At 27.6% G+C, this 27,198-nt stretch overlaps 1 protein-coding gene across 13 annotated transcripts in view; it reads left to right on the forward strand.

Moving 5' to 3' along the window:
- Zasp66 (PDZ_signaling and DUF4749 domain-containing protein Zasp66) overlaps positions 1 to 27,198 on the forward strand; it is a 232,438-nt gene that overhangs the window by 111,642 nt on the left and 93,598 nt on the right. For all 13 annotated transcript variants that reach the window (XM_075377122.1, XM_075377118.1, XM_075377126.1 and 10 more), the window contains one exon: positions 6,415 to 6,622. In XM_075377122.1, the coding sequence (XP_075233237.1) occupies positions 6,415 to 6,622 (208 nt within the window). The remainder of the gene's footprint in view (positions 1 to 6,414; positions 6,623 to 27,198) is intronic.

Genomic DNA, 27,198 nt, shown 5'->3' on the forward strand with positions numbered 1-27,198 from the left:
ATATTTTTGCAGGAAGTTTAAAAAAAATTGAAAAAGAACACGTGCATCACTTTAACAACCTACGTAAGCACTTTTATAAACATTGGAAGAATAACATTATAGCTAAGTTTATCATCTTAAAAAAGAAAATTCCTATTTGCCAAAAATTCGATTATATCCTCCATATCAAATAAATTGAAATTAAAATTATAAAAAGTTTGACAATTTCCCTTTTAATAATTTTTACTTTAAAAAATAAATTTATTATATTCAATATGGTGGTTGAATGTTTTAATCAAAAGTAATTGGATGAACTAAGAAAATGTATTAATTTATTTTTTGATTCGAGAAAAACCAAAAAGGTTACTATTTTTCGGTAAACAAGAAAACAAACTAATGATGGAATATACATTTTTATATTTGTAATTTTAGAGAAAGCAAGTCGGACAATAAATACCCATAAATTGTTTTAACCAGAATACCAAAACTATAAAAAGATAAACATAAAAAAATTAAACGGAACCTTACGGCCTTTTAAAGCCAAAAAACTGTTCAATTAGATGTGTGTACGAAATAATAGTTACATTAAATCTGATGTGGACACTACATGACTTCCTTGTACGCCTATTAAATTACATTTACACTTTTTTTTTTTTAAAATGAAAAGTACATAAAATTTTATTTCATTCATAACTTCTGATATTTTTTTCATTTTTTTTGTTGTTGTTATTATTGAATTATTATTCATCGTAAAACTCTTTTTTACAATGAGAGGTTAATAATTATTATTAAATCAATATATTTATATTAAAAAAAGAGATGAAATCTGATTCAACCCGATATGCCTTAACCTAAGATCCAATATTTCATTAATTAAAATTTTATTTGACTATAACTCGGAACCAATAAAAATAAGTACCACTTATGGATCGTTGAAAAGCTCTCAATAAGTGTTTATTGCCGCTATTAAGAAAAAGTTCAAATATTTTGGATTTTGGTCTTTTTTGGACACTTTTGGTTTAGTCGATTGCAATCAGAAGGAGAGATGCACAACTAGATGTTATAAAAGTCCTAATTTCAACATTTCAACATCCTATGGCTAATCGTTTTTGAGCTATGCGAGATTCGTACGTACGTACATACAGATATCATGCCGAAACTATTCAAAATGGATTCAGGGATGGTCAAAATGGATATTTCCGTTGAAATCTGAAAAAACGAATATTTTCGGCGATCACAATACTTCCTTTACTTCGTACAAGGAAGTAAAAATAAATCAAAGTGCAACTAAAATACTTATCTTGTGGTGTCAAGAGGCTTGATAATCGCTAAAATAAGTGTATTACACCAATAGGAGATTACATTTAGAAATAGGATATAAGTATCTCATTTTAGTTAATAAACAAATTGTAGCTCCAAAATGTCTGTTTATAATTGAACCTCCTTCTAATTATGTATTAGGAGTAATTAATAATCCCACCTTTATTGGATGAGTACTAAAATCACAAGTTCGAGTCCTCGGAAAAGTTCGTAGACAGAGTTCGGAAGAACCTTCCATTAAAATAAACAAACACTAAGTACGAAATAATTTTAAATATGCCCACGCAATTAACACGTATCCAGTGGGCGCCTATTAAAACAATCACCGATCTCCGTGATGGAGTGTTAGCATTTCATCCTTTCATCCCGGTTCGAATCCCGGCCAGACAATGAAATTTTTCATACGCTACAATGTTTCTATGTTACATTTCCGTTCACTAGCTTCAAGATTGTGTGGTGAATTAAATTTTTTTTTTCAAAAAATAAAAAATCTTTATGAGAAACGAAACAAATTCAATCCAAATGAGTACTTAGAGAATGACTCAAGGTAGTGGGCATGCATTTCTCCGAATTCGGATGATAGAAGTATCTTTACCCGATGCACCACATCAGTGATCAACGATTTTTTTTTTGTATCGATCAATTCAGGTACATGTTGCAACAAATTTATTGGTTTTATGTTTAATACTAAGCAGCCAATAAGACAGTTATCAAGCTTTCAAACGGAACCCTCGCTAATCGCCAGTATTCTATGGCATGCAGAAATGTCCAATCAAATCATGAACCGTTCAGCCAGAATGTTTTATTTTGTACTAACAAAATAACGTAACCACTTTTTACCGTTGGTAGTAATAGGGATCATCTATCAAAATTAATTTTATTTTTTTATAATTTTTGAAAATATTGTTCACATTAAGTTTTATTTCTTGAAATGTTTTACTCAAGTCTTGAGGATATAAATTACACGCGAAACTATTTTGCTCAGAGGAAGTTTTAGAAATTAGTTCAATGAACGTTAAAAAAATGTATAAAGAAAATATATCATTTTAAAATAATTTATTTTCTGATTAGATATTTAGCTAATGAAAACAATTCGTGCCAACTGGCTTTCAACAGATAATTACATCTACTAGTTAGCGTCACATACTAATGAAATGTCACCCATCCTTAATTGTCAGTCTAAAACTGAAAATAGTAAAAAAAAACAAAACTTAATGTTAATTTATTTTATTTTTAGTATTTTGTTTTTTATTTTAGTTCATTAATTATTCTGAGATATAAGATACCACCCTTCCTAAAATTATTAATTTTTAATATGAAGCAGCACTATTTAAATTTTCCGGCATTTTATCAGTTTTCACTTCCTATTTATCACCAGGAAAACGGCTATTCCTTGGCCAAAATATCAGTAAATTTTTACCATGAAAATTATTTAAGATTTATTCATAAAAATGTTTAACTAGGCTATTATACATTAACTCTTTTAATGATAAAGTTCTTTCGATAGGAATTTTGACACACATAGCAAGATTAACAATGATTCTTTTCTTCTTTCTATTACAGATTTATCAGTTATGTTTTAACATTTCAATATTGAAAAACAGTGTTTTTTCTATAATTTATCTCAATAATATAATAAAACTGATATAACGGCCCTCAAAAAGTGAAGAATCCTTCTTTTCTTTTAAATTTTGAATTTTTGAAATCGGCAAAATTAAGGGTTAGTTCACTGATAATTATTTATAACAAGGCGCCGGTTTCCAAAAATCAGAGCTTAAAGAATAATTGAAAAAATTTTTAGTTGTTATTTTAATTTAAAATACATATTTGCGTCCCGATTAAAATCAGAAAAAGATCGTAGAAAATGATGTAAACACACGACCCGGTAATGCGACCCTGAATTATTATTACGACGAGCAATTACAAGTCGTTCTCTTATCACGACTGGTTCGTTCCAGTTAGTATTCCTTTTGCGAATTTTTTTTTCTTATTAAGATAATAAGCTCTTCAAAAAGTCGTTTTGGCTTTTTGATGGAACCCCAAAAAAAGACATTATATGAGAATATAATTTATAATGAAATTTTTAAAATATCGATCTTCGAAAGAGAAAAATTGTTTGCATTAGTGTTGGAATTCATAAAAAAACGTTGCTCTTTTTTAGTTTGTTCCTCATTCTCCAGCATTTTCTTTTCTTTCTAGATTAAAACAACAAAATTTAATTTTCTTCAGAATTAGAAGAAATCATTTTGGGTTTTTTCTTTAATTTTTAGAAAGCATTACTATTTGCACTAGCAGCGCCGAAGATTAGGTGGGAAATGAAAGAAAAATATAGCAATTTATTTTTTTATAACCGACCGCCAGGTCGGAACGTATTTTTTTAACCTGGAAAACTACAGGACAGATCGGAACGGTGCGATCTGTTGAAATATTTCGTGATGGGATAGCGTTTTGTGTGTAAGAGCTCTTACTAAGCGTAAATCCCATCCACTTATCTTTAAAACTTATGCAAACAAACTGCTGAACTTGTTTATTTGCAAACGGTGTCCTTGAACTCATTGGAGATGGTTAATGCGATGCATCTCATAATTACGGAATTAAAAAGTTATTATTTTTTTTTTTTAAATATTAATTTAACATGTTATAATAGATTGTTTATTTATGAATATTTAACTTTATTTTTCTTATCTCTGCTAACATCTGGTTTTATGGGGAGATTAAAAGGGAAGAACAATATGGGTAGAAGTGTATGGCAACAATGGCACAAATAGTTTTCCGAGTACTTATCCAGTCTTTTATCGAAAAAATTTGTTTACATCAGTTAAAAACATAAAGAATTTATAGCTCTATGCAAGTGTTACTGCTGTTAACTTAAGTCACTATTGGAAATGTACAATAAACAGAATGAAGAGGTAAAGATAAAGTTATTAAAAACCCCATATTATTAGAAATTTTAATAAATACAAATGAAAGTTTTCATACTACTTTTCTACTTACCATATATGTTATTTAAATAAAAGAAGTACTCTATGCTATTTTATAAAAGTTAATAGGTTGACTGCCACAGTAATAAAGTGAACACTGCCACACCCACTACACTGAAAAAGTTAAAAATGAGCACCATTGCTGCAATATTTTTATTGTGTTCTTATTTAATTTCTAAGTTGAAATGAAAAGTTATTGATAAAAATTTTGATTTGTATGCTTGGATCTTAAAATTTAAAAAAAAAGTGTTGAGACATTTTTATGTCTCACAGCAGCTGAGGATATTGAGACTTATAATGATGTCTCATTGGTAAATACATATTCACATTTTTATTAAAACGGTATCGTGATAACAAGAATCGCTTTCCAAAAATTGATTAAATTTATATTTCCTTCTAATAAACCACTGTTTTTTAAAAACAGTTTGAACTTTTAAAATAAAATATACTGTTTATCTAATGAACATAACCACAACTACAAAGAAATAAACACAAACATTTGTTTCTTGGTTGCCAACCTCACTTTAAAGAAAATTGCCACTTAACAATAACACTACACTGAGACATAAACTGATGTCTCGCAGCAGTATAGGCTTGTGAAATCGAGATATCAAAACAATATTTCACAACTATCATGGATAAAAAAGTGGAATACCATTTGATGTCTCAAGGCCGTCAACCTGATTTACTATTTAATATTTTTATATAAATATGGATGATGACTGATGGCATATATATATAGGCCACCAGTCATCAGCTGTCGCAAAATAGGATTTTCAACAAACAAACGATGATTTGCAGTTACAACCAATGGATACAGCACACTAGATGGGACCAGTATAACTAATGAAATCCCTATTCAGTTATCATTTGGTGGAAAATGTATAAACTACCTAAACTAACCTAATTCTGCCTGTACAAGAATTGCTGGCAGAAAATAAGTTATAATACTGCTATGTCAAGTATAAAATGAAACAACATTTTTTTTAACGTGACTAACTTTTATTTAATATTTTTATTTATAGTCACATCAACAATTAAAATCATTAGCAACCTATCAGTGGAATGTAATTGTATCGGTAAATTTGTAATCTTGAACAAACTCAGGTCAACTACTGCTGAGACGTGTAGTTAATTGAAACCCAACCAGCAAAGAACATCGGTATCTATGATCTAGTATTCAAATCTGAATAAAAGTAACTAACTGCATTTATTAGGATTTGAACCTGAGAACTTTGACTAAAATTTACATTGACTAACTTAGTCTGATATTATCTAACACTTTTAATACTGTTACTAATAAAAGTATTATTATACTTGTTTTAGTAATAATGATTTTTTTTGTTTCTTAAAAAATATCTATCTTATTTTCTTAGTTATTAATAGTTGTATTTCTTTATATTTTATATTAGAACCAGAAGAATAGGTAAAAATTTATTAGATAAGAAAAAACTTCTGAAGTTTATGAAAGTCTGGGATTAAAAAATATTTAAAATTGTTGGAACTGAATCACTTTAAAAAGTTTATTACTTTTTTTTAGGCAAAGAGGGGAAAGGTTTTGTACATCTAAAAAAACAATATAGCTTATAGATTTTTTTTGCGTTTTTTTTAGAGCATGAGAAAAATTAATTGAAATGGATTTTTTTAAATATATATCCTTATTTTATACCATGCAAAGTTATCCATCCATTCATCCTTGACTTTTTACTGAAACAAAGTTCCAAGTAATAAATTCATTGACATATGTATTGTACTATGAGTACAGTACTGTGTGTGTGGCTAGCCATATAATAAAAAAATTTTGATTTTTTTTAACTTTATATTTTTAATATTTTGACTACATATTTTTATATATTGTAATTTTAATGTTTGAATTTAATGTGTGATTTCAGAAAAAAAAAGAAAAGTTTAACTGATGATGAGGGAAAATTTTTAAAAGAGCTATTAAAAACTAATAAGCATGAGATAAGAAGCATTATTAAATTCTGTACTCTTGATGGTAAATGGTTTTTATACTTTTGTCTTTGAGATATTAGTACAGAGGGGAATATGGACAAATACAATAACAAAAGAATTGTTTTTGCTAAGTTAATATATATATATAATTTATTAAATAAGTGCTTATTTTTTTCAGGGACGCACCTGTTACAAGTGGTCTCAGTGGTAATTCCAGCCGAGCAAGTAGTGTTGGTCCATCAGGCACAAAATCACCACTTGATTCACCATATATTATGGGAAAATTAAATACAGCTCTTTTAGATTCAGTTAATAATCGCAATTCTGTTGTTGTTTCACCACATCGTCAAGAAATCGTAGAGGAAATACATGCTGTAACTGAACAGGTAACTCTAGATTGTAAAAATTAATACTTTGAAGTAGTTTGTGGTTTTACATGTTTGTTAGTTGAGATGTTATAATGGCTTATATATTCCTTTTTCATTCTGAAAATTTAGTTAATTCTGTACATTTTTAATGAATATAAAATTTAATGAGCAGTTACAGATTAAGTAAATAAATACATTAAATACTAATTAAACTGTATTGATCATACTAAATATTACATTGAATAAATTGGACTATCTTTTTAGCAACAGATATTAATTCACACAATGACTCAACTTTTGTGAGAAGGGCTCTTAGAACTATGCATCATATATTTATAAGTATCTTCCTCAGAATATCACAATAATTTTTATAATTAACTATATCAAAATATAATTACTAAACAGGATCAGAAAGTCCTGCAGTGGAGTTCAAAATAATCATTCATTGGTTGGATTTTATTCACTTTTAAATATGGGTGAAAGAATTGCAATGTGCATTTCAGGTAGACAAAGTATTGTATAATACTTTACTGCCCCATGATTTAATGGGGGTAATAACACCATTATTAATAATAGAGTAGTACATGATTTTTGGATGCCTTGTTACATATGATTAATTTTGAGATGATCTAACTTATTTCATTTGCAACAAGGTCTAACAAACTATATAGTTTTGCTTTAACATTGAAGAAACTTAGTCAAATGGGAAACTTATTATTAAATATTTTTATGCCTACATATATTCTGTCTAAAACATAATTATTTCTTGCTGGAGCTACAACGAAAAGGCAGAATAACCTTTTTTTACAGCTAACTGCATTTATATTTGACATTTACTATAATCTTATATCCTGTACATCTCTATTCTCCACAACAAACTCCTCATGTTCTCATCCATCTATTGCTTTGTCAGCTCCATTTTTCTATTACTTTGATGGTTTTCCTCATCTCCACTTTTTATAAGATGCACAATTCTATAATCTAATCGGCTATTGTTCCTCACTCATCTTCCTATATGTCTGTACAACTTTAACTGTTTTTACTCAGTTTCATCCAGAATTGTATTCCCTACCTTTGTTTTTTGTATGACAACCTTATTTCTATTTGGTCCTGTTGAGATAGAAATTTTTTCACTATACTAGGTTATATAACCTTATCGATTTCAGTGTTTGTGCTCTTTTTGATATCTTCAGACCGAAATAATGAGTTAAAAGCTGCATGAATTTTCTTCACTTTGTAATTTTACTATTTTGAGACCCTATTTTTAATACATTTCAATAAATTTTTCAAGTATACATCCTGCATTTTCCCTTTCTAGAGCAGACTTGATCAAATATAAACAGGAGACTATGTACAAATGTTAATGTCATGTTAATATCTTTTCAAATTGTAAAATGTAGCCAATCTTTGTTTAGTAAAATTAAGTATATTCATGTAGAATGTTTTTTTAATAAATAAAAAATATTATCATTTTCATGCTTTTATATATGTTATCTGTGGTAAAAAAAATCCTAATATTTACCTATATCAAACCAGACAACATAACTGTTTTTTTATTATATAGCGCAGTAATTTAATCTATAAAAAGAGCTGTGTTTTACTTAAATTGTCTTTTATAATAGATTATCTAATGATCTAAAAGATGTTAAAATCAGTTTAAGATTGAATTTAAATTTATTTTTTCAAAAATAATATTTCTTTATTTAATGTTTTCAAAAATATTTCTAATTTGACAAAACTGAATATTTTTGCATGCTTGTCAATGTGTGTTTAATTATTTTTTGATTAATATCTTTTAAAACTGTGTTTTTTTTAATTTTGTATTTACTTTATATATTTATTATCTTAAGATTGTTGCATCACTGTTACTTCATATGATTATGATTTATAAATGAATTGAGTTTTATTTTCTTATCTTTCACAATTCATTTATTTTGTATTTAATGATTGATTCTACTTAAATTAAAATTTTTCATGGTTTTCCTCGAAACTGTTCCATGCAATTGCTGAAGTGGTTTCTGTTTCATTTTTAATGTGCGAAATTGCTCACTTATCATTTCTAACTCGATCTATCTAATATATTATATTCTGATCTGAATAAAATATTTTTTGTAGTTTACTTATGACCAAAGTTTGAAGAAGTAATTTAAATATTTTTTTTAACTTTTTTGTTTTAGCATGAAATAATGTAAATGAAATAGTGTAATGGGTCAGCTTTTTGGGCACGCAGCTTTTTTTAGATTTTTATTCTTTCGAGGTCCCTTGAGTCCAAAAATCTATGAAATTCTGTAATTATAGATATTTGAATGTGTAAATATATCTGCACACACACACACACATGCACACACACACACATGCATGTATTATCATTGGCTTTCCTTGAAAGCCAATGATATGAGTGTATAATATGAGTGAAAACTGAAATTAGTGTATAAATAATCATGAAATTTGGTAATTTGTGAGTGTAGCATTGATGATATTAAATTTCAATGAAAATCAGACAAGATGATGGATAGTTTTCCATCAATCCATAGGGTAACAGATAGAAAATATTTGCAGGGATGTTGCTACCTTATTTGAAAACAAGTTTTTGCCTTAATGTTAATAATAATATTTTTAAAAAAAGAAAAATGAAAGTTACTAAATGGTAGGGTCAATATTTTTCTGCTAGGCTGATTTTATTCTTTACTTTGTTCTTGATCCCACTTCAATTTCCATTAATGGGATGTTGGTCTGATCCTATTAGGTCCTGCTGAGGTTATTAGGATACTGAGGATAGTTACTAAAAAAAATTTTTTTTCAGCCAAAAAATGTAGATTTAATATTTAATTTTTTATTACAACGTTAGACATGCTACACATATATTTTAATGAGGAGTATAAGGTAGATTAAATAATAAGTATAAAAATGATGTACCTTTGCTAGGAATGAACCAAGACCACTTTAGAAGCTATCATTCTAACCAGAATACCATATGGTTGGCTCATATTTACTCATCAGTAATATTAAAGAGTATTATTTATAGTGCCATCAGTTTGATGTGTATCTTTATATTCAAGCATAAATTATTTTCAACAAAATAGCACAACGAACAACCCATCCTTCATCCAAAGAAATGTAATGTAGCTTATTTCTTATTTTTTAGGACTATTTTCTTCAAAATTAGTCATACAAATAAAGTTTGAATATTATTAATATATACATTTAAAGATGTCAAGTAAAAATACTTAATTTAATAATATAATTGCTTAAAAGGCAATCCAAGACAATCTATCCTGAAGGATGGTCATCTTTTCTCACCATTCTCTTTTTCTTTTCCTTGGTCTCTTCTTTACAAAAATCAGCTCTGAGAGTGTAGGTATGACCCCACTATGTTCCAGTTGAGCATTGTTATACCTGAATAATAAATGTATTTTGGTACCTGATTGGGGAGGGGTTTTGTCTAAAGACCAACTTCTGAGCTCTTTTATATCTCTTTTATTCTCTCTTTTACAAAATGAGCCTAATGGCAGTAGTGCCCATTGGATAAAGCCAGACTTTCTAATACCCTCCAGAAAATACCTAAATCAAAAATAAAATTTTTTCATTCACTTCTCTGAAAACTGCTTTATGATTTTGTAAATTTTGAACTAGATCAGTTTGACAGAAAATGTTTTACCAAAGATTATTTTTAAAGTGCATAAAGTTATTATTTTTATAGTAAGCATATATTGGATACAATTAAATATTATGTTAGTTTAAAAAATAATAAAATTTACTGTAAGCTACTCATAATACTTAGTTTTACAATATTGTGAAACAAAAACATACTAATATAATGAAATATAAGTTTCATGGTTGTAAAAGTAAATTTTACGGTGTCTGTAAATCATTAAGCTTGCAACCAAATCTTTTTTTTAAAAGTTATTTAAATACATATCCAGGCATATTTCAATATTTTAGATCGCAATAAAAGTATTGTAAAATTTGGTTTTGTGTACACTGTTTTACATGTTTAGTGTAAGTTTCTATTTTTATTTATTTATGCTCAATATTTAAATTTATTAGTTTGTTGTTAAAAGATAAAGAGAAAAACTTCATTTTATTTACAAGTTTTAGTGCAGTCAGTAAAATTGAATTTTAACATTAAACTATTATTGAGATGTGTGTGTGTGTGTGTGTGTGTGTGTGTGTGTGTGTGTGTGTGTGTGTGTGTGTGGTTTTTAAAATTTTTGAATTGTATAACTGCCATATTTTATTCTTTAAGAAGATTTTCCTTTATTACAAAATACTATTTTATTAAAGAAAGTATGATTTTATACCAATCTTTGTGCATATCTTGTTTAAATTTTAATTTTATTCCACTTGTTACATGAAGAACATGGTAAATACAACAGAAATAGAGTTACTTAATCGTTAATAGAACTATGAATTGATTTTTAGTATTACTAAAAATCAATTTTATTTATAGAATGAGAGGTGTCAAGAACTTTTAATATTCTTAAATCATTGAATTTAAACAATAAGTTAGCATTTAATGAGTTAAATTGTTTAATATAATTGAATATTGAAAAATAACATCATTAGATGAAAATATTTGAGCATTCTATTCAGACTTCTCCAGTAAAGTTTTATTAAAAACCAGTTCAGGTGAGTCCTTTTCTATCCTACAGTTGTTATTACATTCAATTCCTCATTTATTTATTAAATGCACTTGAATAATCGGTATAAAAAGTTATCAATCAAGCTAAAGATACTAAAGAAACTTGCTAAATATGTGTTTGTAAAAGATCATTAAGTAAAAGATCAATATAACAAAACTTAAAACTTATAACCGACACTAAAAATAAACTCTTGAAACACACCCAATTACAGAATCATACAGCAGCAAGGGACACTGTCCATGCTCTGCGATTCGAAGGGAGAATTGTGATACTCCTGCCACTTTTGCGTTCCGTTCCATTCCGTAAAAGATCACTGCGTATGAAGTAGTTCTGTGCTTCCAACAACAAAGCATTGGCTGGTGATGCCTAGCCAAACCCCACTTTTTTACCTTAGAAAGGAAGAAATAGCCATTAGATATAAAAAGTAACATTAATGTCTGTTCTATTTCTTATATGAAATCTTTCTTGAAAATTTTTGTAACATTCTACTACAGCCAAGAATATTATTTGATTTTTCTTTATCAAGCTCCCATCCATGAACATATTGGCAGACAAATTGATTCACATGGTTCTCTTTCAGTACCTAATAAAAGAGCTAATAGTAATTCAACAAAGAGGATTTAGTTTAGGAAATTACTGAATTTGCATAAGCCATTTCAAGACTGGGCATGAAAGATGTCTAAAGATCATGTATTGTGAGGCTACATTGATTCTCTTCTTTTGCTATCGGGTGAGGAATAGAGTATGGACAAAATTAGTTTTAGCTACCTCATGTTCTCTCTTAAGGATTGCAGAAACTGGACAATGTCTGAATCATTCAGCGATTTTGAAATTTAGTCTGATGATAATATTAGTATAAATAAAGTTGTACTACTACTGTTATTATTACTTTTTTATACAAAACTGAGATGTTCTAGTTAATACATTAGTACAATTAATCAAATCTTTACTGATTTCACTACTGATTTTTTTTATTATTCTGATTTTACTGATTTCTTTATTATTCTTTGAATAATTTATCTAATTGATTAGAAGAGGGTTAAATTTTTTATTCTCTTTCATATTATAAATTTAATTTTTCAGTTATATACGCAGTAATCTTCATTCCAAAAAATTATTATAAATTTTTCAATCCTCTAGCTGGTAGTGAAGAAGCACAATAGGTAGATGTAGAAAAGTAGATCAGTAAATTAGCATTGTAGATGTAGTGAAGTAGAACAATATTGTAGATTTTCTAGTAATTTTGTTTAATTTCATATAACACATGTAGTACATGTATTTTGTATATATATATATCTGAACCTAAAAGCAACTTGTCCTGAGTGACTGACTTACTGATACATCAACACCCAACAAAAACCATTGAAGATAAATTGATGAAAATTTGAATACATTGTATGGTTCTTCTTACGGTGTAAGTGCACCAAGAAAGGATTTCTTGAAATTCCGAGTTTAAAGGCTTAAAATGGAGTAACAATTACAATTACTATTTTTTTTTAATTTCTCAGTAACAAATGAAGATACTAACTTTTTTTTTTGTATGTGGAATTTTCATGTAATTATCTAAAAACCAATTTCTAAATTTTTCAAAATTCGACTTTAAAAGGGGTGAAGAAAGTTAAAAAAATTTGAACAATGATTGCAAATTTTCCACATTTCCGACTGTACTAAACAAGATATTCATCAGATTGGAGCTTGTAAATATTTCTCAGATAAATATCTAAAAACCATTTTCGGGTTTTTTGAATTTCGATTTTGTAAGGGGTTCGATGGTGTATGACATGGCGGTTCGACCAACATAGCTGCTGTTACTATATGTGCGACATGACTGGGTGCACTTGCCTCCAGTTACTTAACTAAAAAACATAAATTAAAAGTAATTAAAAAATTTAAAAAAAAGAGAAATGAAGTACGGTCACCTCCTAGTGGTATATTCATCAGGTAACACTAAGAACCGGGCAAATTTTCACCTGTACGAAGTTTGAGTAACCAGTTATAACTAATATTTTTAAGATGGAGGCCGACTGTTTTGAAATCCACATTCTTATTCTCTCAAAGTTTTGGATCAAGTACTGACCAAGCTGTTGCTCTGAAGTAATTACAGTACAATGATATTTTTTATAAATTGAACAGGCTTTATTTAATTCTTATTTATGATTAGTATTTTCACAAGCAAGAGTTTAATGAACACAATGGATTCCAAGGGGCAGAGCCCTCTGGCTAGATGGGAAAGGCGAATGAACCGAGCCATGACCGGATAAATATCCCCTGAGCTCAATGGGAAACACAAATAACCATATAGCGCAACCGAGCCATGATGGGGATGCTTGTATATATAAAATAACATGTTGTGAGTCATTCATAATCAACACCTAGCAAAAACTAGTAATGATAAATTGGTGAAAAATTTGTAAACACATTCTTCTTACGGTTTAAGTGCACCTTAAGAAAGGATTTTTTGAAATTCTTTGTTTAAGGGGTTAACAGAGTAAAATTTACTATTCCTTTTTAATTTCTCAGTAGCAAATGTAAATCTCAACTTGATTTTTGATGTGTATAATCTTATGTAAATATTTAAAAATCAATTTCAAGATTTTTGGAAATTTTGGATCTAAAGGATTAGAATGGATTTTTGACTGTTTTTTGAAACACCCTATTTTTTTTTTTTGGTAACACATGAAGAAAAAATTTGATTTTTGATGTATGTTATCTTCATGTGAATATCTAAAAACCAATTTCTAGATTTTCTTGAATTTGACAATGAAAGGGGTGAAGAAAGGTAAAAACATTTTTAACATTGTTTGCAAATTTTCCCCATTTCCGACTATCCTAAATGAGATGTTCAGCAGAATTTGGCTTGCAAATACTTTTCAGATAATATCTGAAAAACCATTTTTGGATTTTTTAATTTTAATTTTTTAAGGGATGCGTCGGTGTACAGCTTGGTGGCTCAACCAACTCAGTCACTACAACTGTTGGTGTATGTGCAGTGCGATTGGCTGCACCTACCTTCGGTTACTTGAAAAAATAACATAAAATTAAAAAATTAATGTGCCAGAAAACGCATGTAGCCATATAAAGCGGGTGAAAATAAAGAGTAAGAAAGTTACAGTGCTGAAAAATGATTAAATAAATATCATATATGTCCCAAATTGTTGCTTTCTAACCATAAACAAAACAGCCATAAATACGAAAATATAATTGTGATCCCATCATTCTATGCTGCCTATCTCCAGTACATTGCCTTGTACAATTTTGTAATATTCAGTTTTATATCACTGGTGGAACATTCTAATTATAAGAAAAGATTGCAGTGGGAGAAAATTTCAATAATATTGTAATTTTATATTTTTATTAATAGTAGTGAAATATAATAGTGTGTGTTACCTGTCAATTGTTAATAATAAGTTATAAATATATAAAAAAATGAAATTAAAAATTTCTAATAATATTGATTTGAGTATATTATTTGTTTTCTAACATTAGGCTAAATAATCTTTAAACTTAAGTATATGCCAAGTACAAAAATTAATACTGAAACAATAAAGAAGTGAAGCTTTTTATAATGTAGCCAAAAAGCGGGTAACCGTGACAGATTAGTCATGTGATCCATTGTATGTCAAAACAGGCTTAAAGCCAGTAAATGTCATCATTAATATATTTATAACAGCTAAACTATACATTTAGAATAGATGACATTCATCCAAATTGCATCATTTATAATTCTGTAATTGTAAATATTTTACTGTGATAAAATCTTTTAGTATTGAATAATATTTTAATCCTACATTACAAAGAAAAATCTTAACAAAATTTACATATTTTTGGCATAAACAAATTAAACCACTCTATTATGACATTGTGTTCCACTCACTATTCATATACCTTGACTTTTTAAATTAATGAACCTAAAAAGTGGACATGTATTAGTAAAATTAATCATGAGTGACCACTGGTTGTCTGCTTTAAGATTTATCAACAATTTCAGTTAAAAAATTACAAATTCATCCTTCATGAATATCGTACTTCTCATATACCACCTTTTATTGAAGAAACATTGATAGTTATAACACTAAAGAAATTAAAAATTAATAATTTATATAAAAAATTGAACATATTTTTTTAAATTACTCTATTTCCTCAAATTACCAAAGGTAATTTGGTTTTTTCTACAAGAAAAACTTGATTGTTTGATAATGACATATGTATGCTTCTATTGATCTAGCAAGGTATGCTTTTGTAATAAAAACATTGTATATGAAAACATTTCCTATTTATAGCAATCTCATAAATTAGAAAAAAAATAAAAGAAAAAAACATATAAATTGTGATTTATTTCAGAAAGAATATACACAAAAATTAGTACATCTTATTAGCCCTTCTCGAAGTAATGGGCATCAATTTATTGTTCTTATGTAACTATAGTTTGTGGAACTGCTTTCTTCATAACCAGTGATTAGAAATTTGTGTAATGGTAACATCACAAACTTTTATCACACAGAAGATCTAAAGTTCAAATCTTGATCAGATTTAACAGCACCATATTTAAAAACTTCCAATCAAATTATTAAGCAGAAGTTTTGAGCTTATGTGAATAGTACTTTAAAATACCTTAACAGATGTGTCATTTGAATCTGATATTTAAAAAAAATTATTTTAACATTTATTTAGCATTAAAACCAACACTTTCAGCAATTATCTTTTGTAAATGTAAGAATTTCCTCAAAAGGAATAATGTTTCTGGAATTTTTCATCACATTTCTGATAATAATGAAATTTGGGTTTAAAAAAATTATTGCATTTACAAATTTTTTTCATTGTAATTAATTAATTAATTATACTCCCAGATTTCATTAAAAAAAAAGATTTTAAATATTAATAAATATAAGCAATTTCATCATACTTTTGTTTGTAGCTCTAAAAAATATTCTAATATTTAAATACTTGTAATTACCATTCTTTGAATATTTTTGATTTAGTAAAACATTTGTTTGCTGTAAAAAAAGTTATTTTTGTTAAGCTAAGAATGAGAAGGATTTCATTTTCACAATTTTTTATTAGTTATATTTAATTAAACACCATTAAACTTTTTATTAAGTAAACCACCCGAACTATGAACGTTTTGTCTAATATCCATACTATTTTATTAATTCTTGTGTTGTAGTAATGCACATTGGCTGTTTGATTTATTTAAAGAATTAATTTGGCTTCACTGTTGTGTACTCATACATTCATTTGGGAAAAAGCTAATATATGCTCTTCAGTATGACCTAAATACGGTTAATTAATATTTTACAAAAAAGTTTTTTTTTTTACAATTAAACAAAATTTTTGCCATACAGATGAATTTAATATATTTCAAAAGGTTATGAGTTAAGTTAGTAGACTCTTTTTATTAGTTTGCCGAAGGATGTTGCTACTCTAAATAGATTGTTTTATGTTAGTAGTTTAATATTTTAACAGCAGATAGCAGCACAAATGTTAATCTTTATAATAACCAATAGGAAAGGAGTTATGCCAAACATTAAGTTTTCAAAATAAATAAACCACTGCTGCCGTTAGAATTTTGCTAATGTTTAAGAGTATAAAATTTTATTTTTTATTAGTTACACTAACTCTTCAGATATATATATATATATATATATATATATATATATATATATATATATATATATATGTTTATTTACATATATTTATAATTTAAAGAAATAGTAGCATTTTTAAATAAACATTTTGAAATTTTATGATATTTACAGAACTTATTTTTGAAGTCAAACTCAACAGATTAATTTATATTTAAGCAGATTGATTACTAAAGTCAGATTTAACAGATTGTTACAGGATAAGTTTTTTGTTTGTCCCTCCCTTTTACCATCTTTATCCAGTTTTTAATAACTATCTTATTTTTCATTTGGTTTAACTCCTCACGTTCCTTTAAAACTTCAAGGTTACTTTCTATCTCTTCCACTCTAATAAATACAATCCTCAGTTCAAAATATACTCTTATATATTAGCATGAAATATAGGTGATATTCCACCTTACATGTGACACCTTCATTCTGTTCACTACAGAACTGACCGTAAATTGAACATCACTACTTTCAAAGAAATCAAAGCTGCCTAACGTTTCCTCTTCTTTTTCAAATGCAGTACAAGTACCACAGCCAAAAGAAATACTGGGATAAGTAATGATTCTTTTATGTCTATGACAAGTATTATATTTGGAATCAAATCAAAATGGGCACCATTGGAATCTCTAAAACTATAAGAGGATTTAGATTGTTAATGGGTTAATAGTTTGTAAATTGTAAATGCAGAACCTTATTTTTTATGGAATTTAAAAATATGCTAAGATCATTTTTAAAAACTATCCCCCATTTTTGGTGGCTAATTTAAATTTTATCAATTGCAACACTAACACTTTGCTCGTATTGTATTGTCATACAGAAAAAAACATTTTATCAGCTTTTTAACCTTGGGAAATTTTCTAAAATACTTACAGATTTTTACTTATGACCTATGGTTGTTTTGAAAAATTTGCCATTTGGTTGATTTTCAGAGAATGTTTTTTAATTATTTTTTATCTTTAATTTTGATAAAGATTTATGTTTTTACAAATTAGATAGAACAGTGAAATTATAGGTTAAAAAATTATTTTATTTCAATCCCAAAACTTGCTTTAAAACAAGTATGCATTCAGCTACATAAATCCTAAAATTAACAGTAATTTCAATGCACTGTTACAAAAATAAATCTTATATCTATAAAAGTAATGTTTGAAGATAACAGAAATACGTATTAGATAAACTAAGAACAAACTTAAAGATGTTCTCATTGAATATATTAATTTTATTTACATAAACTAGAGAGACAACCTTCATTGTAACAAATTCTTAAATTGCCCATCAACATTGTAAATACAGGCATCCACTCTTCGAAAACCTCTTGAATAACTTTGTACTTGTATAACATTTTATGGAGAATGTCATTTATCATTCATAGCAATCTACCTGTCTAGAAATGAACATTTAAGAAAACTCATCGACATTACTGTTGTTCTGTTGTGGGGCTCACAACGGTTGTTACGGTTGTCACATACGGTTGTTCTTTTGTTGGAACATCAACTACATTTGCCTGTTTAAAGACATATCTCAGTAGATCCCAGCAAAATTCTTCCAACAATTAAATATTCAACATTTTCACTGCTGACCAGTAGTGTTTGTTTTTTAATGGTATATTTATCATTGGAAAAATGGCTTTAACAGTTCAAATAATGATTGACAACTGGATAGGAGAAATTGTAGCTTCTTCAGCAATCCAGATGCAAAATTCAAGCTTTTTTTCCTGTTACTATGAAGTATGGCTTGTATGGATGGTATTTTTCTTGCACAATGGATTTACCATTTAGTGATAAGATAACTGACAACTGAACTATTCAAAGACAAAGAAGATAGGATGCATTTGAAAATATGTTAGATGTTTTCAGTAATATTATCTTTTGGCATTATAGTTTCTAATAAATAACCCACTCATTCTTAGATCTTTAACTACTCTTTTAAATACCTTAAGGTCAGGTGCACATCTTTCTGGGTATTGGTCTCTGTAGGTATTTGCTCTAATGTACAGTTCTTTTGAGTGACAAAATACATTTCTAATGTCTACTTTTTCATTAACCATTATAATTATTAGCAGACAAAAAACAATTAAAGACTGAATTTTTCTGAGCTGTTGGGTGTAGTAACCATTAATTTATATATATATATATATATATATATATATATATATATATATATATATATATATATATATATATAATATATTACTGGAAAAATCCTTAGGATTCATATTACTCCTCTGTACTGTTAAATTATATTTTTAATTCTATAATATAAACCACCTGGTACAGAATATTGAGATAGATGTATTAAAATAAGAATGTGTTATCCCAATATTCTGTACTAGGTGATTTATATTATAAAATTAAAAAAAAAATAATATCTATATATATATTTGTATAATTTTTTGAATATTCAAATAATTCAGTAACATTTTTACCACTGGGAGATAGAATTTAATATTATGTAAACTATAAACCACCAAACACAGTTATTAGATAATACCTTATTAATATTTTTATATATCTATATAAATAAACGACAATCTTTGTTTTGTGTGTGCCCTAATAACTCAAAAACTACTTAACCGATTTTACTGAAAATTTCACAATTTATTATTATTTTCCCTGTGAGTGTTTACATGTTATTGGTTCCATAATATTTAATAATTTAATAACTGTCTGCAGAAGTCAATATTGACATACACAATGATCAATATAGACAATGGCAATCGATATAAATGATATCTCTTGATATAATCGACATTAAATTTAGCAAAAGTATTAGCTTATGTATTTATACTTTTTTTAATGATTTGTACAGCAGTGGGATTGGTGAAGTTTGAACTGTGGTAAACATTCTGGCAATATACATACAAACTATTAATTAATTGAAGAAATACACTTAGTGATTTCTCCATTTTAAACTTCACAAATATTTTCACTGTGGCTCTGCTTTATCAAGTGAACAACACAATATTATAAAATTAATCAAATGTTAAAATTTTAGAGAGAATCTCTCAGTCAAATAAATGATTGAATGATCTAATTTTATATTATTTACCTGATGAAGCATTGCATACTGACAAAATATTTGTGAAGTTTAATAAGAAACAAAGCAGGAATGTTTTTCTTAAATTAATTGTTTAAATTCTCTGCTATGATGCTTCTTAATCTATTTTTCTTTAATATTATACATTACATTATATACATTATACATATTATACAAACAGTGAGTATATATATATATATATACTCACTGTTTGCTAGTCCATATCTCATAACAAATTTGACTTGACGTGACAATTTTTTTTGGCAATGAGAGAGGGTTACGTTATATGTTCGAAATGACCACCAGCAGCTTCTATACAATGCCCATGGTGCTGATCTGCACACTGAACTATGGCTGTTAGTATATCTGGCATAATGGCAGAAGTAAATTTTACGGTGTCTGTAAATCATTAAGCTTGCAACCAAATCTTTTTTTTAAAAGTTATTTAAATACATATCCAGGCATATTTCAATATTTTAGATCGCAATAAAAGTATTGTAAAATTTGGTTTTGTGTACACTGTTTTACATGTTTAGTGTAAGTTTCTATTTTTATTTATTTATGCTCAATATTTAAATTTATTAGTTTGTTGTTATATCTGGCATAATGGCAGAACGTGACTGTACGATTTTTTCACGTAGCTTGTCAATTGTTGCTGGTTTTTGTTGATACACATCATTCTTGACGGTCCCCCAGTGGTAGAAGTCCAGAGATGTCAAATCAGGACACCAAGGTGGGTACTCAACAGCACCTCTTCAACCCTCCCACAGTCTGAGTAGAGTTTTAATCGATGTACAACCTAACATTTCACTGGTAGTGAGATTGGGCTCTATCTTGTTGCACATAAAAAAATTCATTACCATACAGGTTTTGGATGGCAGGCAAAATCCTTGTCTGAACCATATCAGCAAGATACACCTCACCAGTTATGGAACCCTCGAAGAAGAAGGAACCAATCAAACCAAACACTGATAGATCCCACCAAACAGCAATCCTTGGTAGATTCACTGCCCTGTCAATGAGCATGAGGATTTTCCAGAGCCCAGTAGACACAATTGTGATGGTTCACAGAACCATTAAATTAGAATTGCGCTTTATCAGTTCATACAAACTTCCCTGTAAATTCCTCATCCTCGCCAACCATGTGCTGAAACCATTTACAGTACTCCATCCAGATTGAAGAATCTGGGTTGTTCTCATTCATCATGTGTAGCAGTCTTGGAATGTAGACTTTCCACTTTAGAAGCTTCAGAATGCCTCTTACACTTGACTGACTTACCCCACTTTTGTGCGCTCCCTGGTTCGCTGATTTCTGCAGTGATTTTTCCTTGTGCACATCTTTAACAGTTCTGTTGGCTTCAAATTTTTCATGATGCTAGCAGTTGTTCGACATGTTGGTGGTGATGTTCAAAACTCTCTCTGCCACTGCAGTTGTACCTCGTGAATTATCTCGTACTTCCACCACAATTTGTCGATGTTCATCAGTTGGAGGATAGAATTGTCCGCTCTTTTCAAACAATTAGAAAGCAGCTAGGAAATTTTGAGCGAGTACGTCAGGTCACTAAACGTCTGGATTGATGTGTTAAATGAGTGGAGGTCACATTGAACATTTGTTGTGATTCTCATCAGAAAACAAACTTTCAAATGTTCTTAAAATAACTGTTATTAAATATCCATAATGTTGAATTTTTAGCAATTTTAATTTAAAAAATTTAATTTAGTTATCAAGTGAGTCACGATAATAAAAAAAAAAGATGGCCGCCATATCGGATGAGGCCTACTTTTTGCAATAACTCTGTTATTTATCGTTGGATTTTTACGACTAAGGTTTCATTTTATTTACAAAAAAATGCTTCATAATTTTTGTAATACAATACAATTGATGAATTTAATAATTTTTAAGATATTTAAGATTGAACAGTTGAAACGACTGCCGTTTTGAAATTTGTCAACGAAGAGTATCATTATTTTTTTCTTATTAAAAAATGTTAGTTTAAACAAATTAAAAAAATTTATTTCGTTATCTCCAACAGTTCTTGAAAAATAATTATTTTCTTTAAAAACACAAAGTGGCAAATAGACAGTAAAATATGCTTTTTCGGATCTATGTTCTCAGGAAATTTTTCTTAAGTACATTATACAGAATCACTTCCTAAAGTTTGGCAAATGAATACAATAAAAAATTCATTCCTGTGTTAACTATTACTTATTATTAAATTAAGAACATTACACTTCTGAAAAGAACATTGTCAGTTAAACAATATAGCGGAAAATGCTGCAATTTAAGAATAATTAACAGGTTATAACTTGACCTTTTTTACGTATTGTATAGAGATACATTTTAAATAAATCTTTTATTTTGATTGGTACGTAATAGTATATTGTGTAGGTTACAACCGGGGAGTGGAATACTCAACAGAAATATACTACTCCAAGGATAAAAAAGAAATTACCTTCACATTTACCTGAATAGATCAAGGGAAACCATAGTAAAACCTTGGTCAGATCAGCATCACAAAACAAACAATTAATTATATATTAAAATGTAGATGTGATTACCTATTAATTATTTAAACAGTTATTACATTAATTATTTAAAATATAAACAGTTGAAATAATATTAAGATTATATGAAGATGCCAAGTATAAAATTAACAAAAAATAAATTACCATTTAGAAGAAAATTATTTGAGCACATATTTATGTGCATGTTGAATGGAATGGAGAAAGTTTGGGTTTTTTAAATATATTATTTAAAAATTCACATTTAATTTTGCAATAAAATTTATTGTCATTAATAGTTGATTGTTAAATGTGTATGTACTGTTTTAAATAAGTTTTTTTAAGATGTCACTGAAATATTGACAGATTTGTACCTTTTAATTCAGAATTTAAATATATTTAAATATATATTGGAAGAATATTATTTAGAAAAAAACAAAAATAAATCTAATTTTATGAATATGCGAGATTCAGTAGCTAAGTTTCTTCTTGTTTGTCTATATTTGTTGAATAATTAAAATTGATAATGTAGTATTTAAAAAAATTAAATTCACATACTCATTATGTATAAAATTGAATTTTCAATTAAAATTAAATTTTTGTTTCATTAAAATGCATTGGGTTAAATATTCATGATGTTAAAAAAAAGATTATATTAAAGAAAATTTTCTTTATCTGATCTACAGAGAGATAAATTTATGAGTAGGGAAATTTTTGCATAGTAGCAGGAGTTATTTTTCCCCTCTGTGTTTGTTGATCTTTTCTATTCTTGGTAAGACATAAATAGATCAGATATTGTGAAATGTTAAGAACAGACCAACTGAGAGTGGGTAGATGCAATCGACTAGGAGAATTATAACTCTAGGTTTGTACCCACTGCCCGACTCACCCACTAATAAACAAAAATGATTTATTTTTTATGACTACACAGGTCTTTTCGATAGTTTAAAATATTTATTTATCATATTTTGAATGAACTAGAAATTTTTATGACAATTTTATTACTTTTTACAGATTAAAAAAAATTATCCAGTAAAATAATTAGTATTGTTATTCAAAGTACATTTTTTATGACTAGTAAGCAATTTTGTTTTCTGCCTTTTAATATTATTTATTGAGAAATAGTTTTTTAACTAGAATCTTTCTTGGCATAGAAATCTGTACAGTTAATTGTTAAATGCTGTCGTCTACCAATCAAAATTTTGTTTCAAAATTTTATGAGTATTATTGGTGTCAGTTGTCAATATAGTCAATGAAAATAATAATTTATTTTTCTTTTCATCATTGATATAGACATTGAATATTTAGATTACATTAAACAACCTTTTACTTCTTTCATGGATGCTCCAAATCTCATTTTTCCCATTTAGATGAGTAAATAATATGCTTTGCTACTCTCTTCTCATAAGTGACTTACAGAATAAAATCTTTTGATAGATCAATCTTTCATAATTTAATTAAATAATTATTATTTACCTCATTTTTATTCTTTCTAAAAGTGTTGATCTTTGCGATTCAAAGACTGCAATTCATTTGATTATATTTGGAATAAACATACATTCAAGAGAATTTAAAGTACAATTTGATTTGACATTGTCCAGCAAGGAAATATTTTTGCACTGGATTTGTTCTCATCACAGAATAAAAAGTAATGAGGCTACTAATTTCCTTTCACAGATAGGTTTATAATACTCTGAGGCAATGGTTAGCTCACATCAGTTTTGTCATTTAAAATGTTAAAGATAAAAAATATTAATGAATAATTAACAGAAGTGTCTGATGATAAGAGATGGAAAGCTCTGTTACAAAAGCCAGAAAGCATGCAGTCTTCTAAGAAAGTGTACAGGTACATTATTTGGATTAACTACAGCCACAACTGTCTTTCTAAACATCTACTTTAGTTTAAATCTTTCAATGGACTGATTGTATGTTATGTGGTAGAACCGAGGAAATGGGTGAAGGAAATATTACGATCTGCCAAACCTATTTAATTTCTTTTTCTGTTTAGCCTCCAAAACCAAAGGTATTATTTCAGAGAATGAATGAGGATGTATGAATGTAAATGAAGTGTAGCCTTGCACGGTCTCAGGTGACAATAAAGCATCAGGTTGGTCTAGTGGTGAACTCATCATCGCAAATCTGCTGATTTTGAAGTCAAGAGTTTTAAGGTTCAAATCTTAGTAAAGGCAGTTACTTCTATACAGATTTGAATAATAGATCATGGACACCAGTGTTCTTTGGTGGTTGGGTTTCAGTTAACCACACATCTCAAGAATGGTTGACCTGGAGATTGTACAAGATTACACTTCATTTACATTCACTCATATCACCCTCAATCATCTTCTGAAGTAATACTTTATGATGCTTCTGGAGGCTGAACAGAAAAAAAGAAAAAAAAGGTGACAATAAAATATCAACATTTTTAGTGAACAATGTTTAGTGTGATCAAGATTTGAATCCAAAACATGTCAGATGAAAGGCTAAAAAATTACCACTACACATGGAGGATGCCAGAGTGTATATCATAATTTGTAAAATGTTACTTCATTCATAAATGCTTTCTTAAATTTTATTACATTCCCCTATTACTGATCCATCTTCTGTTTAACTCCTATTCTTTTCACATTTTGAAAGTTAGTCACAACCAAATCTCTCTGAAAAATATGCCTTTAAGAGTAGGAATGTTCTTTATGTATATTTCAGTCAGTTTTTTATACATTTTTTAATTTTTTAAATTCATAGCCATTTTTTGTTTTGATTCTTACTGTTTTTCAGTAATTAAAACCAATCATTGTGGCGAAGTGATAGCATCTTGCCTTTCATCTGGAGGTCCCAGGTTTGAATCTCAGACATGGCATTTTTCATGTGCTACAAAAATTCTATTCCTATGTCCCATGCACAAGCATCAAGCTTATATGGCAATATCATCAAGAAAAAGAAAGTTTGTTTTTAATACCTAAGTCTTGATATTTTTCTAATTATTATGGTTTTTTTACAATTCAAAAATTTTGATTTGGTATTAACTGTCCTAATTCTTGGTAATTCTGAAACCTAATTCAATTATATTAGTAAATAATTAAGTTACACAGATAAATAAAGTATTTCTAATAAAATCAAATTATTAGCTGATAAAATAGATTTATTTTTTTTTATTTTGTGGTCTTAAACATCATTTATTTTTTCTTAGTTTATTACATGATTTGTTTTTTAATATTTATTTTTATTTTATTAATTAATAAATAATTAGTGCATAATAATAATTAGATTTAAAATCAATTATGCTAGCTAAACATACTTGTATTTCATGTAGAAAATCATGTTTTCACATATTAACAATAAATGTTATCAGCAGTTTGGTATGAGTCATAAGTCACTCTCAAAATTGTTGTACCCATTCTGAAGCATATCAATGATTGCATGCCAGACACACTGGGTAAGTGAGAACTGAAAAGATTTCTGAGTATTGTCTATAATTAAAACAAATAATTACTACATATTGGTATGCCGTGCTCTTCAGAAATTCAGCAGATATCTATCACCTGAAAAAGATGATACCCCTAATAATGATGAAGACAAATAATGCAGACCAATAAAAAAAAACCATGTTTAATAAAAATGATAAGAAACTGAGTAGATATCATCTTGGAAAAAAATTAGTTTTAATAAAATAGAAGTAAAATGTTTTATATTTAGATAAAAGTGAATAAGTTATATCAGTCATATTTATTTTGATTTGTTTCCCAATTTTGAACAAGATTTCAATCAATTTTTTTAAATATATTTAAAAAAACAAACTAATAAATAAATTTAACAAAATACAAATCTGGTAAAAAGTAAAATATACCACTTTCAATGCAAAACAGTTTTTAACCTTTTTCAATTATTATTATTCTTTTATAGTTGTACTTTAATAATGGATATTATTGAATTAATGTTTAGAAAGTTGTTTTTAATTTGGTACTGACTTTTTTATTGAATTAATGGTTAGAAAGTTGTTTTTAATTTGGTACTGACTTTTTAAAACTAAAAGAAGAATTAAACATTTTTTATCATTTTTTTTTTTAATTTTTAGATTTTTTTAGTCTGCTATTTTATTATTATAATATTTGTTTACTTTCAAGTGAGTATAGCTATATTAAATCAGAAAATATGATGATCATGTGAAAAATGGGGTGTTTGGTTATTTTGCAAGTCTTTATGTTTTAGGGCCCGATTAATTCACCCAGACCAAAAAACACATGTATGTGTATTGCATTGCTTTTGGATTGACCGAACCAATTTTCTTCAAATTAGGTTCAAATATTTCAAATCTTTTTCTTAAAATTTTTGGCTCAAATATATGGGGATCATATATGATCAGTGATCATATTAATTTTTTTTTCAAAATTTATTAAGGGAACCGGAGATATTGTAAAAAAACAGTTTTGATTTTCTTCAGAGATATTTTAAAGAAAACTTTATTAAAGTAAATTTGTTACTACAATGCTAAATATTCTGAAAAATTTTTTTTCAAAAATCAACCTCTTAAAACTGAAATATGTTTTTTGTTTGTTTGCTTTATCTCCCTTCTGTTTAAATATTTTTTCAAATTTTTTTTTGAAAGTTTACTTCATGATTACAGATATCAAGGAATGACTAGAAGTTTTTGAAAATTCTCTTTTTCTTATTTTAGCTTTTATTGAAGGGGCTGTTAGATTAAGAGTAAATTTTACTTAAGCAAATGTGTTAAGCTTAACCTACATATGATTATTTTTAGAAAAACCTTTCTTAAAATTTATTCCTC

The sequence above is a fragment of the Lycorma delicatula genome, chromosome 10 (genome assembly GCF_047948215.1).
Source record: "Lycorma delicatula isolate Av1 chromosome 10, ASM4794821v1, whole genome shotgun sequence".
Lineage (NCBI taxonomy): Eukaryota > Metazoa > Arthropoda > Insecta > Hemiptera > Fulgoridae > Lycorma > Lycorma delicatula.